This window comes from Neopsephotus bourkii, unplaced genomic scaffold (assembly GCF_033783945.1).
Source record: "Neopsephotus bourkii isolate Nb327-2 ecotype Australia unplaced genomic scaffold, CSIRO-AGI_Nbou_v1 NB_1388, whole genome shotgun sequence".
In the NCBI taxonomy this organism is placed as follows: Eukaryota; Metazoa; Chordata; class Aves; order Psittaciformes; family Psittacidae; genus Neopsephotus; species Neopsephotus bourkii.
The window spans coordinates 2,143,164-2,157,049 of NW_026901866.1; the positions used below are offsets into that span (position 1 = coordinate 2,143,164).

General features: G+C 34.6%; 1 protein-coding gene across 1 annotated transcript in view; it reads right to left on the minus strand.

Annotated features, from left to right (window-relative positions):
- Positions 1 to 481: 481 nt before the first annotated feature.
- SCFD1 (sec1 family domain containing 1) overlaps positions 482 to 13,886 on the minus strand; it is a 50,781-nt gene continuing 37,376 nt past the window's right edge. Inside the window, exons 20-25 of the mRNA XM_061367648.1 lie at positions 13,071 to 13,124; positions 8,414 to 8,466; positions 6,661 to 6,694; positions 5,507 to 5,572; positions 1,671 to 1,739; positions 482 to 697 (exon numbers count right to left, since the gene is read on the minus strand). Of these exons, the coding sequence (XP_061223632.1) occupies positions 674 to 697; positions 1,671 to 1,739; positions 5,507 to 5,572; positions 6,661 to 6,694; positions 8,414 to 8,466; positions 13,071 to 13,124 (300 nt within the window). The 3' untranslated portion in view covers positions 482 to 673. The remainder of the gene's footprint in view (positions 698 to 1,670; positions 1,740 to 5,506; positions 5,573 to 6,660; positions 6,695 to 8,413; positions 8,467 to 13,070; positions 13,125 to 13,886) is intronic.

Consider the following 13,886-nt stretch of genomic DNA (forward strand, 5'->3'; position numbering starts at 1 on the left):
AAAATGGTTAAAAATTTAAAACTGTAAAGTTTTACAGTTGAAACAGATTTTGTAGGCAAGTAATTTTCTCTTAACCATAAAAGCTAAATTTTACTCTATCAATCAGAAACTTGTATGTCAAGTATATCTTTGGACCATCAAGAAATGACTGCACAAACCTACGTACAAGTATAATAGCTTTGGTAAAATAAAAGGGTAAGAACTTGTAGTAGTTCTCTTGCACTAAGGCTGTTTGTCTGTAGTCCTAAAAGGCGGTTTTGTCCTTTACAATTCTGTTAAAGAAAGATAGTCTGGCTTTCAAGAAGAAAACATCTCCTAAAGACAGACTTGACCTTTTCTTCAAGCTTTTGCTTTGTTTACTGTAACAGAAACTATAGATAAGAACTTGAAAACGCTGTGCTTTTCAGCCAGTTCTGTCATACACCATAGCTCACACTGCATTTAGAATGTAATAATGTGAAACCAACCCCCACCAAAAACATAGCAGGTTTTAAGGTTTATTTCGTAAATGTTGATATACACCATATTAATTACAGATATTTTTTAAAAGTTCTCATATTAATGAAATGGGGTTAAGTTTTAATATAATGACAAAATTATAGTTATGAAGATATCTGAACGTTGTAATAATTCTCTGTTGTCACTTCGCCATCCAGGTAAGGGTGTTTCAGTCTTATTTCTGGCCAAGTTGGGACAGCTAAACATGAAGAGACAGAAAACCATTAGGCTGCTAATCTTATTCTTTTAGTCAAACCAATACTCAGTTCATAGAGTAAGTACTTCTGTCCTATGAGCTTTATTTTTATTTGCCTCTTACAGCCAAAAGTATGCTGGTAATAGAATATTTAATGCATACCCTCACAGGAAAGGACCTAAGCTTCAAATACTAAGATTTTAATAAATCTGGGAAGTAAAGGTACAGTATACACAGTGAAGTCAACAAAAGAGTTAATTAAGCTGACTGAAGAGTTATAAGCTGGTAAGTACCATATTTCTCATTCAAGTGCAACAATAATTAATTTACTTTTTAACATGTAATTTTGATTATCAATTTATTCTTATCTTAGTAGGAAAACCACAGATGCTGACAGCTACTGAAGGGCTGCCATTTGCTGACCACTGTGCACAGTTTTTATTTTGCATTTGTATTGGAATAAGGCATAGAGACGTAATGGTGATTATATGTTCTTAAACAGAGGAATGATTTTTTAGTATAGGTATTGACAACATCAAGCTCCACTAGGTCAGTATTTATAAATAGCCAAATGTGGGATGAAGGTTTAAACACCACAGTTAAACGGCAGTTTTTGAGTTGTAAAAGTCTCTAGAACCGCCTGTAAAGCCACACTATTTGTGAAAATATCAAGAATGAGGTCATTTTTTAATTAATATTTACATACAATTAATTATTATGAACTTGTTTACCTTCATTACCCTAACTCACATTGACAATACAGGCCTTCAAAAGTTAATTGAAAATACTGACTCTAAACCGCCATTCCAATCAAATGAAAACAGATAACAAGAACATGTAATCTTTCCCAAATTAGTTTGTGTGGGTCTTACCTACATTTATTTATTTATTTATTTAAATCCATGGAGAAATCTAAATAGGTCAATGCACAGCTACAGAGGCAATAAATATTACAGAAGTTATCAAAGGTACCTACCTGTTTTATAAACTGTGTAGCATTAAAAAGTTCACTGCAGCCATACAGGATGTGTTTGCCTTGTTTACCCTAAAAAAAGACAAGACAAAGAAATCAAGTGTTTAACAGAGTAGCAGAAGTGACAAACTATTGGCATATCAAAAAAATCCCAAGCCCCATCTTGATGATGTTGAAGTCTTACACTTTTGGCTGAAAAATGAACAGTTGCTCCACCAGAGGAAAACAACTCTGTAGTTAAAGCGGAAAATGAGCAACTAGAGGCAGAAAGAAAGTGGGGAAAAATGGGGCATTTCGCACTTTTAAACTCACTAGAATGCCAAGTTCTCTGATGTATCTATGAATGACCTGGGTAAGCTAACATCCCTACCTGAGCAATCCCAACCCCTACAATAACTTGTCACTGTGCTAAGCATAATAATAACGACATATTTACTGATTTTGTTGTATTAGAACCTGAAAACTTCAATCTGTAATTGATTTCCATATGATGATGATGATGATAAAATCAGCACACTTTTTTGGTAAATGAATTCTGAAACAAAGTGTTGTGTTGATTTCAACTGGATGCATAACAAACCTAGTGTGCAGTTTAACAGTATTGACTTGATAGTAAGGTTACCAAAAGTCTATGTTAGCATTTTGGAAATGAAAGTTAGTTTAAGTAATACACAGTTTCAGACTAAGTTTATTTCCAGTGTTGGGCTAGTAATACCATGGTTCCTCAAAGTTCAAGCATAGGCTTAAGAAACCTGTTTCACTGTTAAATTATTTTGCATTTTCCCATATTTAGGTAAAAATTACTTAATAGTTTGCTTTTACTTATCTTATGAACTGTGCTGCTTCAGCAGAGTACCAGAAGCAGATTTGAACAGTCCTTAGCTGGCAGTCACACACTAACTGGGGAGATGGTAATCCTGGTTCAAGTCCTCATCTTTATTAATTTTAAGTCTTTTGTTGTAATAAGCTATTCTCATCTCTGAGCAGGATCTTGAGCTTGTGTCTTCCCACATTTCAAGCCAGCTTTTTCTTAATCTTGATGCCTGAATAGGTCTGGTTTTGATCTAAGCTGGTATTTTGACAGATTCCACTTTCAGTAGTATGACTGAATAGTATTTGTTTCTGCCTAGTACCAAGAAAAGAATTAAAGTATACAAATAAGCAGAGCACTGGAACAGGCTGATCAGGGGGGTCGTGGAGTCTCCCCCTTTGGAGACATTCAAAACCCACCTGGATGTGTTCCTGTGTAACCTGCTCTGTGTGGCAGAGGGGTTGGACTATGGTCTTCAGAGGCCCCTTCGTGCCCTAATGATTCTGTGAAATGGGACTGTTTTGTCTTCCAGGCAGCTCTAAAATATATTCCAGTCTGTTGTATATATTCTTCTAAAAGTGAGATTTTAAAATGTGTATGCTTTTATTTAAAGTTAATTTTTTAGTCCATTCAAACAAAGAGCTCAATCTCCAAATAACTATTGGAGCCAAGTCAAAAGTCCTCAACACCTAAAAAAAACTCCAAAACCCAGCTCAACACTCTTCAGTCCAGCATTTTTTCATCACCAAGAATCTATGCTGGATTTAAATTTCTTGTGATACAACATTTAGCACAGATTGGAACAGATTATCAAGCAGTACCCTTCCAACTACATACAAATGGACATTAAAGGACATGCTAAATTCTCCTGTACAAAACCATATACTGGTCTTCCCCTGAGGGTCCCTGTGGCTTTCAATTTTGATGATGCATTGTCAGCATGTTAATCCGAAATTGGCCAGTATCTTTAAGGCATGATCTGTCTTGCTGACATAAATATTTGCTTTCTGATGATGTGCAACAGTCTGTTGCAGCACAGAACTGTAAATAATTGGATTTGAGGGTTTCTCTTAATTCTCCTACAAAAACACCCAGCATGTCAAAGTTGAATGAATGTTGCTTCCTGTTTTAGAAAGATTTAAAATACCTTCTCTGTGCTTTCAGAGGCAAACTGGCAAAACAGATAGTGTTTAGAAAAATAAAGCAGTGAATAAAATCGTTGTGGTATCTGCTCGCAAGAAAAAAAAAAAGCTCTGTTCTTCCACTCAGACACCTTGCAAGATACCTTCTGATTTTTCCTTTTCATTCTGGAGGAAGACTGATTGAATATTAGAATAACTAGTAAGCCATGTCTGTTGAAACAACAGATGCTGGAAGTGTACCTCACAGAAAACTCAACTGTTACTGAATAAGCCTGTAAGAGTCACGTGGGAGAGGCAGACAAGTCTCTGGGGGGGGGGTGGGCAAGGTAGAATTAAGGCTTTTGATAACTTTTCTGTTTTTTTTTTCTCAAGAACAAATGGCTCAGTGGAATCAAGGTGGGGGATTCTTTCCCCCCTGGGTCATCTCTCACTGACCAAGTATGCACTCTAGTTGGAGAAACATACAGAACTCTTCAGCTGTGACAACAGATGATGAAGAAACCACTGTCCATGGGTTCCAGAAGAAGAAAAACCACATCCAGCTTCTGGCTCTGTAAGATCTAACATTACAATTCCTGTACTTTTTAGTTCCTTCTGTCCTCTCCATTTGTTTACCAAATAACCTCCTGTTTGCCCTCTTGTTCCTCAGAAACTTCAGCTTCCTGCCTCTTTGTATTAAGTTCCTCACTGAATGCTATAATTAGTTATCAGTAAGAGTGGTAAGTGCTAAGCTGAGCCTAGATTATTTCTTTAACTTACATTCTTCTTCATTCCTTTTTCCTATCCAGACCAGCTCTGGTCAAAACAGCTGCCTGTTAGAGGGAGTGAAACAACTTGGTACGCATGTTCTGACCTCCAAGTTCTTCAAGATTTACCTCGACACAAAAGTCTCCTGTGCTTGTTTTGTGGAAGAAGTGGTTTTCAGTGACTAATGCCCCATATTTATTTCATTATATATATGTTTTTAATCCTGGGAAGTACTCAAATTCCACCTCCAAGCTTCAAGAACTGTAATGATGTAGTTACTTTTGTCCATCCACTGACTAGGCTGCTAGGCTGGCCAGCTGGAACCAGAGACATTAAGTCTGTTATACTGGCATTATAGTTATGGTTTTTTTTCATTTTGCATATAACAACTCTTATGAATTCTGCAGAATCAAATGATGAAACTCTGAAAGGGGGATAAATAATAAATGCTTAGATATTAATGCCATTCTGATCTCTGCTTTGACAGACATCGTATTTGCATTATGTTGTCCTCAGAAACAACAGACATTATGTTCAAGTAAGACTATTGTAAAATAAGATACTGTAATCTGTAGGCTTTGTTTTGAACCGACTTCATACTGCTAAATAGCATATGAAAAAGCACTATCGTATCTCATTTGCAAGATTTAAGAAAACCAGAGAATTCTGTGTAGTTCCTTACTTTCAAGGCTGTGATACACTACAGCTGCTTTATTTAACAACAGCAAATGAAAACTAGTTAAACAGCACTCTCACACAATATGATCAGCCAAACTGACAGCATCTGATGCATCAGTACAGAAGACAGGTTAATTCAGACAGCTACATCTGTTACTTCAGTTAGCTACATCAGTTTTCAACCACATTAGTGCATATGAAGACAAAATAAAGCAGAATGCAGCTTTCAATTCAAAAGTGCAACATGAGCAAAAATACCGGAAACAGTAACTCTTTATTGATCTGAATTAAAGATCCACATTTTTCTACTGATTTCTTCTATGCTTTTTTCCCAGGCTCTGTATATATTAATGATGTTAAGGCTACTTTCATAGACTCAATCTTCTAAATACTAAATGTCAAAGAGAACCTGCTAAAACTGGTTTCTATCAGCAAGTTATAAACAACAAAAGTGCACATACCTTTATGTAGTCAATAAGATTTTGGTATTCAATATAGTTGCCTCCTCCGACTACAAACACTATCGCCTAAAAGGCAACACACACATTATCAGAGTTTGCATTCAAATTCTTAACATTTCAGTAGTAAAATACATACCAAATCATAACAGATACAATAAAAGTAATCCTAATAACACTGCAGTTTTGGGAGGATGCAGAATAGCAAGTTGAGAGCTTTTAGCATGTTACTATCTTCTACTAAGAGATATTTGAAGCCTATGCAGTTCCAACATGTTACTTTTTTTTGTGCGGAGCTGTCTCCAATGTCCATAGGAACAGTGGAAATGTTTCCATGGATGGGTAAGAATAATTTGGGACACAAATAAAATACTTCCACTGTAAAGAAATACATTATTTCCTTATTCCCTCCCCATTACTACTGGTAATAATCTACAACATTACAGGTAAAGGCCATCAGTATCTTCTGGGCTGTGTTTAGAAGGAAACAATCAATTAACAGAAAAAGGAGTTTTAATAATTTTTAATATTTTAATAATATCATTTTTGTTAACATTCACTGTCCAAAACTGTTTGATTACAGTATATGAATTTTATAGAGATTTTGCTACTATTGATGTTTTTGCTATGATCATCTGTTAGCCAATAGGTATGATACCACACAGTATTTCTTTTGTTCAGTATAATTAGGAGAAATCTAAGACATTCGTATATTGCCAAGGTAAGATTTTGCTTATGAAACTTGGCAGTAAGACCAGGTAAGTGAGATGTTTACTATTTGCAGATAATTATGTTGAAAAATATTGAAAGTTACTGGCATTTATATAAAATGACAAGATTTGCTGTTGTTCTGCTTTTTTCCTTTAATTGCAGAGACTCTTTAAAACACTCAAAGCAGTAGTCGACACTGCTGTTTAAGGCTGGACAAAGGATTAAATCTGAAGAGCATTGTAAAGATCTGGTATTTAAGTGAGGGGATTTGAACTGCTGAGTACCCAATTATTATTATTAGTCCAAAGGGGTTTTGCAAACAAGATCTCTTGTGTTTTCTTTTTAAAATTTTATTTTTTTATTTTGATCATCAAAAATTACTGGCACTTGAGAATTTTAGTATATTTTACACATGAACATTGAAAAATAATTTTTATGTGACTTACCTCCTGGAATGGATTTTTGTTTCTTGGAACTGTGCTATAAAAAGAAATACAAACAAACTGCACTTTATATTTTGTTAAGACATTACTATAAATATGCAAAATAAGTATCATGTAAACATATTTCTGAAGTACGATATGTAAAGATGTAAAACAGAACAATAACTGACCTACATTCATTCTCCAAGTATGTTACGAAAAATCATTCATTCTACAGGACTGAACACATGGGTAAATAGGAGTTCTACTGCATCAGTTTTAAGGTTGCTGTTTGAATCATAAGCTTCATGACAACACTTCAGACCTTAAAAACTCCAACTCTAGTGCTGCTAGCTAGGAGCAAATATAATGAATAAAAAATTTCAGCAGTGTTAGCACAGTTCCTGACACTTACAAATCCTGCCTACTGGAATCTTAACTAGGTGAGGCCAGTTAGTTTGCTGTGCCTGCGTATGTATACTTACTGTTGCAGGTACGTGTTCTCGTGTCACAGCAACATTAGGAATAAAAAGATTTAAGGAGGAAGAGGTAAGTTACAGTTTGGGTGGTATAGGCTCTTCCTCTCCATCTGAATGCAGTCTTAGACACAGGCACGTAGCAAGGCAAGGGGGAGAAACCTGTTTTCCTGCATCACCTTGAACCTTCAGGAGGAAGGGAAAAGGCAAAGAGAAAGCTCTGAAAGCTCTGAAGGGTCAGTCTGCTCTCCTGCCCGTTGCTCACACATTGCCACCACCTTCCTGTCCTGTACTTGCCTGCAGCCGCAGGTAGTCAAATATCATGCTATGTTCTAACACAGATTAAACGCAGTGCATTTTTTCCCTTCAGCTTACATTTTCCCTTATTTTAAGAAGTTTACTTTGAGTGATGAACAATAACTGCCTCAACGCAGACTTCAGTGTATCAGAAAAAGTTGGGTTTTTCTTTTTAAGAGGGAATAGTTATCTCTAACATGTTGTTTTGATCTGTCATGAATACTACAGACTGTGAATAAGCAGAACTGTTACCCCACTTCCCTTGTTGTTTAATACGATATGACAAATTCACATGTGCTTTGTGCCATCCTTTCCTTTCTGGGAGCAAGGGCTGTTTATACTTGACATAGGCTTTACACACACAGGATACAGACATAGTGTTTTGCTAAGATTGAATTACAGTAATACAGTTCCTACTCTATTTAAAAAATAATGGGTAGAAATACCAGTATTAAAACAGTAGGCTAGAAAAAAATAGTAGTTATTTTAAACTAGTAACATTCTGTCAAGCCAGCTAAACTATGTTTTTGTTTTATATCCAACTCTTGCTTCATATGCCCATGAATGGAAAATGTGCACATGCCTATCCAAGGGCAATTGAAGTCAATTCTTAATGATTTTTTAAATGTAATTAATAAACTATTATTATACTAAAATAATATATTCAAATAAAATTTTTATCTGTTTAAAAACCCACAAAATTTTGAAGAGTAGTACAACTATAAAGAATTCTAACATCTATTACTGCTAAATTTTAGCATACATTGCTGTGACTGAACTGATGTACATGTCAGCAGCATGGTCAGTCACTGGAACAATGGATTTTTTTTCTCTGCATTGTTATAATAGTTTATCTGGTTGCACCAAGTTCCTGTGGTGAACTACTTCAACACCAACTGTCTTGTCTCAGAATTAATGATTAACATTAATTACATGTAGTCAGCAAGGAAAATGAAAGCGGTACAAGGGTACAAGGAAAGAAGCAAAACTCATAATAAACTCACTTGTCACTGCCTCTCAGCATCTTGGGGTCAAAGTACCGGTAGTCATCTGTCTCCTATCAAAAAGTACATTTTTATCTCAAAAGACTGAAATTTTGGCTTATGACTTTCTGCTTCTACCTATTACACTGAGCACCATTCAAGCCAACGTCATTTTCCATTTAGCAGTCACATCATTAAAAAATTAATTGTCATGTCCACTAATATTCATAGCGCAGCATAAACAACAGGGAGAGAGATATGAAGCGTGCTATTAAGCTTTTTGTTTCTGGTCTATCTAAAACTGACTGTTACGTACTTTCCAAAAAACACATTGGTTTCATAATAAATCCCAACAGAAAGGCAGCATGCAGAAACTAAAATTAAGGTGTTACCAGCTTTAGAGGCACATCACATGGTTATAAATGCTAAAATTTTCCAGGTTACGGAGATCTGCTATTGATTTAATCTTCTAACACAAAACACTTCTATGGCAATGAATGCTAAATACAAGGCACACCAAAACCTGCTACTGTTACGTAAGTTACCCTTTTCATTTCATGATTTATGACTCCTATTAAACTAAAATTAAGCTCTTGAAGAAAAACGAGTTCCACAAGAATTTGAAAAGTCTATCTAAACTATATAAAAAAAAAATCTTCTTTACAGAAAACACTGAGGCACTTCCAATATTTTTATTGGCAACAAGCAGGATTTTTGCCAGTTATTATGGACGAAAAACAAAACTTCTTAGTAACTGCTTTTGACAACTACTTGGCTTTCTTTTATTTCTATACTACATTTTCATCCAGGTACTCTGAAGTTCAGTTTGTGGATAAACTGCATACAGGACTGCAGTTGATTTCATCTGCATGTTTACATGCACAATCTCTTGTGTTTTACTGATTCTATAGAGCAGAAATTATTCTCCTTGATTAGCAGACAGACCATCTGGGGAATTTATTAGAACTATATAAAGCATAACTATCTTTAATACTACAAAACAGTTTACACGTGGTATTTATATGCATAGAAAATAAATCTACTTGCTATTAACGCTATTTACAAAATTACATAAAATAAGTCTCTTATCCTGAAGTTTGGCTTTTAATAAAGTTTACATCTAATTACACACTGAATCTCTGTAAAATACTTTTGTATGCTCCAGTGGTAATGTCAACTGCATTTGTAAAGTCTGCCTGCATTCATGATTTTGGCATCCTTGTACATAAAGGTGGCATAGCAACTCTGAAGCAATGAGAAAGCTGGGACTGGATAAATATTGCTAGACTAAAATTGAGAGGTTTTTGAGGAACCTTCAACTCACTCAGATAAAGAGTTGCAGCTTCCTTGCTTGTCAAAATGAATTCAAATTAATGCCAGAACTAAAATCAGAGTTTTAAAAAACCCCACAGTATTACAAACATTTCCTCCTGAATGTATTACTGCTCTGTTTTTCTGTTGTGGGCTTGTGTAAGTAGACGTACTAAATATGGTAAAGTAATAGAAATGTGATAAGCTAGTTTTGGGGTTTTCCATCATTGTTTAAATACACCATTCCTGCTGAAATCATTTCTGCGGATGCAGGGAAAATAACCCTACTAGATTTTATATGATTTAAGAAGTAGTTAGTGTGCCAATAAAAACAACTGTATAGCAGTTTCCTTACAACTGAATTTGTGATTTCCCCAAGCAATTCAAGAATAAAATTCATGCTGTTGAAATGATAAACTTAATTTTTAAGATTTCAAATTAAAATGGTAAAAGACCCATGGAACTATCCTTTACTTTCAGCCTGTATCTGTTTTTCTGCAGAAGTTGACATGACTAGTTTCCATTAAGGAAATCCCCCTCTTCTAGACTTTTTCATTGTAATACATGAAAAGTAGTCAGTCATATAGTAAGCATCCTAAGCCTAAAAGATACCATAGTCATTGAAAAGGATGATATTAACCAAAATACAGTTCTATTCTTACATATCACAAATAAGATTTATCTACCTCTTAAAGTCAATAAAAATGCGTATACTGTATTGATGGAGGCTAAACCCCTTTTATAGCAAATTCCCAAAATATTATATGTTTTATTATCAAAACCTGTCCTTTCTCAAGAGTCAAACCATCTCACTTAGAAGAACCTCCATAATTCTACACCAAGTGGTGGTCAATGTCCTATCCATGGTTTAAAATTTATGTGTACTTGACAATATGATTGTTTCTGTGCTAGGAAGATTCAAGGTTTTAATCAATCTCTAGTGGTACCAAAACAAAGCAACTATGTTATTAGATTTATGTACAGAACATTCCTTTATGAAAATACAGTCCCCAAACAATTGCTTAAAAACCTGCTTCAAGTAACAGACATTACTACTAACACCTCCCTTCCCCTGCCTCCAAGTATACAGATTGCTTTAAGATCATCCATGAATGTTTTTAACCATTTCAAGAAGTGTAACTACAGTTAAACACTCTAGACAAATTAAAACAAAATTACAGGATGGTATTATTGCCCATGAGAACTCTTCTATCTGTTCCTGCTTCTGAAAAACTCAGACAACACAGGTGTAGACTCATTTTGTGGTAGCTGTCCTTGTGAGAGAAAAGAAGCAGCAGGGACAACTAACACAAAAAGTGACTGACAGACAACCCTACAGAGCATATAATTCTGAATAGATTTAATATTTCAACTGACAATAATATTTGTGAATGTTTGTGGTTCAAGTTGCACATTTGTTGCAACACACTTTGTTGCATTTTATATTTAGAAAAACTATTTACATTCACCATAACACTTCTTTGACTTCTCAATAATCTATTCTAATTTTGCTTTGCAACTTCTATCTGTACATAGGTTTCACACACTGTGGTCAGTAAGATTCAGTGAACTATAGAGGAAGTTTTTTTCTGTGTTGTAAAAAAGAAAAAAAAGAAAGTAAAATGTTAAGCTTTTTTTCCTTTATCTTTGTATTTTGCCTGCAAAGCAATAGTTTTTTATTGTGGGGAACAGAAAAGGATGGCAAACATCAGAAGATGAACAAAGGCCAAACTAGTGTATTATTTCTACACATTGACCTTTTCCAGATACAACTTCACTTCTGTTGATAGTACAGCAAATCTGAACATACTCCATAATGACTCTCTGGTTTGCTTCTGTTAGTGGAAACTTACTAAAAAAAGTTGCTGTTAGTTTTCCTGGAGGTTAGGAGAATCATTCTTTCAGGCTTGCCTGTTCTCTTACAAACTGAAAAGTAGGACTCCCTGTTTTGGAACATGAATTTCAATCTCAGACATGGCAATGCAATATGAAGCTGCTGTGTGACAGACTGGCTCAATCTCCACTTCTTCAAGTGAGAAGACCATTTTCTCCAAATTATCAAAGTGATCTTGGTTGGTTTGTACCTGACAATAGCAGGTGAGTAAAAAAACCCAACCAAACAACCCATATGACTTATAAACTTTTCCAAAACAAGTGTTAAATTTGTAGCCTGAGGAAGCTGGTGTTGATTTCGAGTTATTTTTCAACTACTTGTAAGTTATCTGTAATTTCAGCCTTCTGTATTAAGTGTTCTGAGTGACCTCTACTGGTTGATCATATAAAATTAACCTTGTACATCTTTTCCAATCTTGCAAATAAGGACAACATCCTGCTACCACTGAAAACAGTGTCAATTTCTTGGTTCATTAAAAGAAGGTAAATTTTCTGATAAAAATCTAAGATTTATTATCTGTGAATCACAGTTTAAGAAAAGACGGGATTACTTGCATGTTGAAAATTTTCATATTCATCTCTTTACATATACTTAAGAACTGAAGGTGAAAGTCGACTCAGAGGAATGTTTTAAATCTACTAACTAGTGTGACGTATTACTTTTGTATCCATCTAATGCTGATGTCACTAAACCAGGAAGACTGCGATGTGACAAACATATCAAAGCTTTCAAATTACTTTTAACAGGTGACTGTTTCAGAACAATTTTGTGCACAGGATGGTTGTATATAAGAGTTCTGAAGGAACAAAATAAACAGAAAGAAAAACCAAACTGCTTTGACTATCTATCCTGTATAAAAATATTTATTTTTAGCTATAAATACTAGTAAATGTCTTGATCACATAGCTAACACTTAAGTGCTTCAAAAGTTTGTAATTTATGTAAGTCTGAGTAAATTTTCATAGAAATAAGAGGAAAAGAGGACTTTTCTGACACAAAACTAACTCTGCCTGCAAACATAAAGCCTGAAATATTTTCCTCTAAATAGCAAAGCTTTAAAGATGTGTGAAATAGAACTGTCTCTGACTTACCTCTCTGTAACTAGCTTCCTTCTGAAATTACACTCTTAAAAAAAAAAAAAATCACCTTGATGCAACGAAAATTTCATCCCACAGTTTTAACTTCTAGAAATTTAGGAGCAACAGAAATTCAACACAAGTTTAATGGAAGCTCAAAACAGATGAAAACCTCAAAACCATTAGGTCCAATGAGACACAATAAATCGTCATTGTTTAAAAATTATTTTTATGCAAAAAATCCTATGAAATAGTTGTGAAAATGGTTCTATTCTTGAGATGCAGCATGACTAGGTTTAACTTCATTATCAGGGGAAAAAAACAGCCATGGCATATTACATGACAGCCTCAAGATTTCATTTGTTCCACCTCCTTCCATGTGAAGAGTTATACTCACAGGGTTTGATTTCATCTCCATAAGGTTGTCCAATATACGTGTGACTGGTAAATTCTGTAAAACATAGTGTGAGATTAATGGAACACTGAAATACTTACCAAGAATTATTCACAGGCAAATTATTATTTCTATTTACATTAGTTTACACAGCATTTGAAATACTACTTTAAACTGGTTTCCTTTTATTTTTGTAAAGGCTGAGCATTTTTATCATCACTTGAACTACCTTTCTGTACCGAAAGTGCAAACATCTGAGGAGCATCCAGCTAGGGGAGGAACAGAAAATGCAAAAGAAGTGTGAAGGTAGTTGTATTTAAGTATCGCTAATATATGAATTCTTAAAAAGTTTTTTGCAGTTTAAAAGGACTGTAAAGCTGAAGATGAGAATTAAGGGCGTGATTCTAAAAAAGAACGATGTCAGAGAAATGAGTAAAAGAAGCAATCCTGACAACAAATGTTTGGATGAACTGGAAAGGAATAAACTGAGCTGAGATTCAAGATGACTTTTCCTTATTTAAGATGGTTAATGTTAGCTTGGACAAAAGATCTAAAGTATTCAACAGTCAAACCACTTTAGTTAGAATAAACTGAGGAAGAGTTTACATAGCAACGGAACTGGAAATGTGTCTTGTTGACACAATATATCGAAAAGAACATTCCAAAGAATGATCTACAAATAATACTGAAAAACACTTCATAAAAAATCCAATGTAAATCCCCAAATGACTGAATAAGAAATAAGAAGATAACTTTAATAGAAATACCACAGTCCTACATCAGGCTTAAAAATATGAGGAAGAACAGCATTTTATTTGG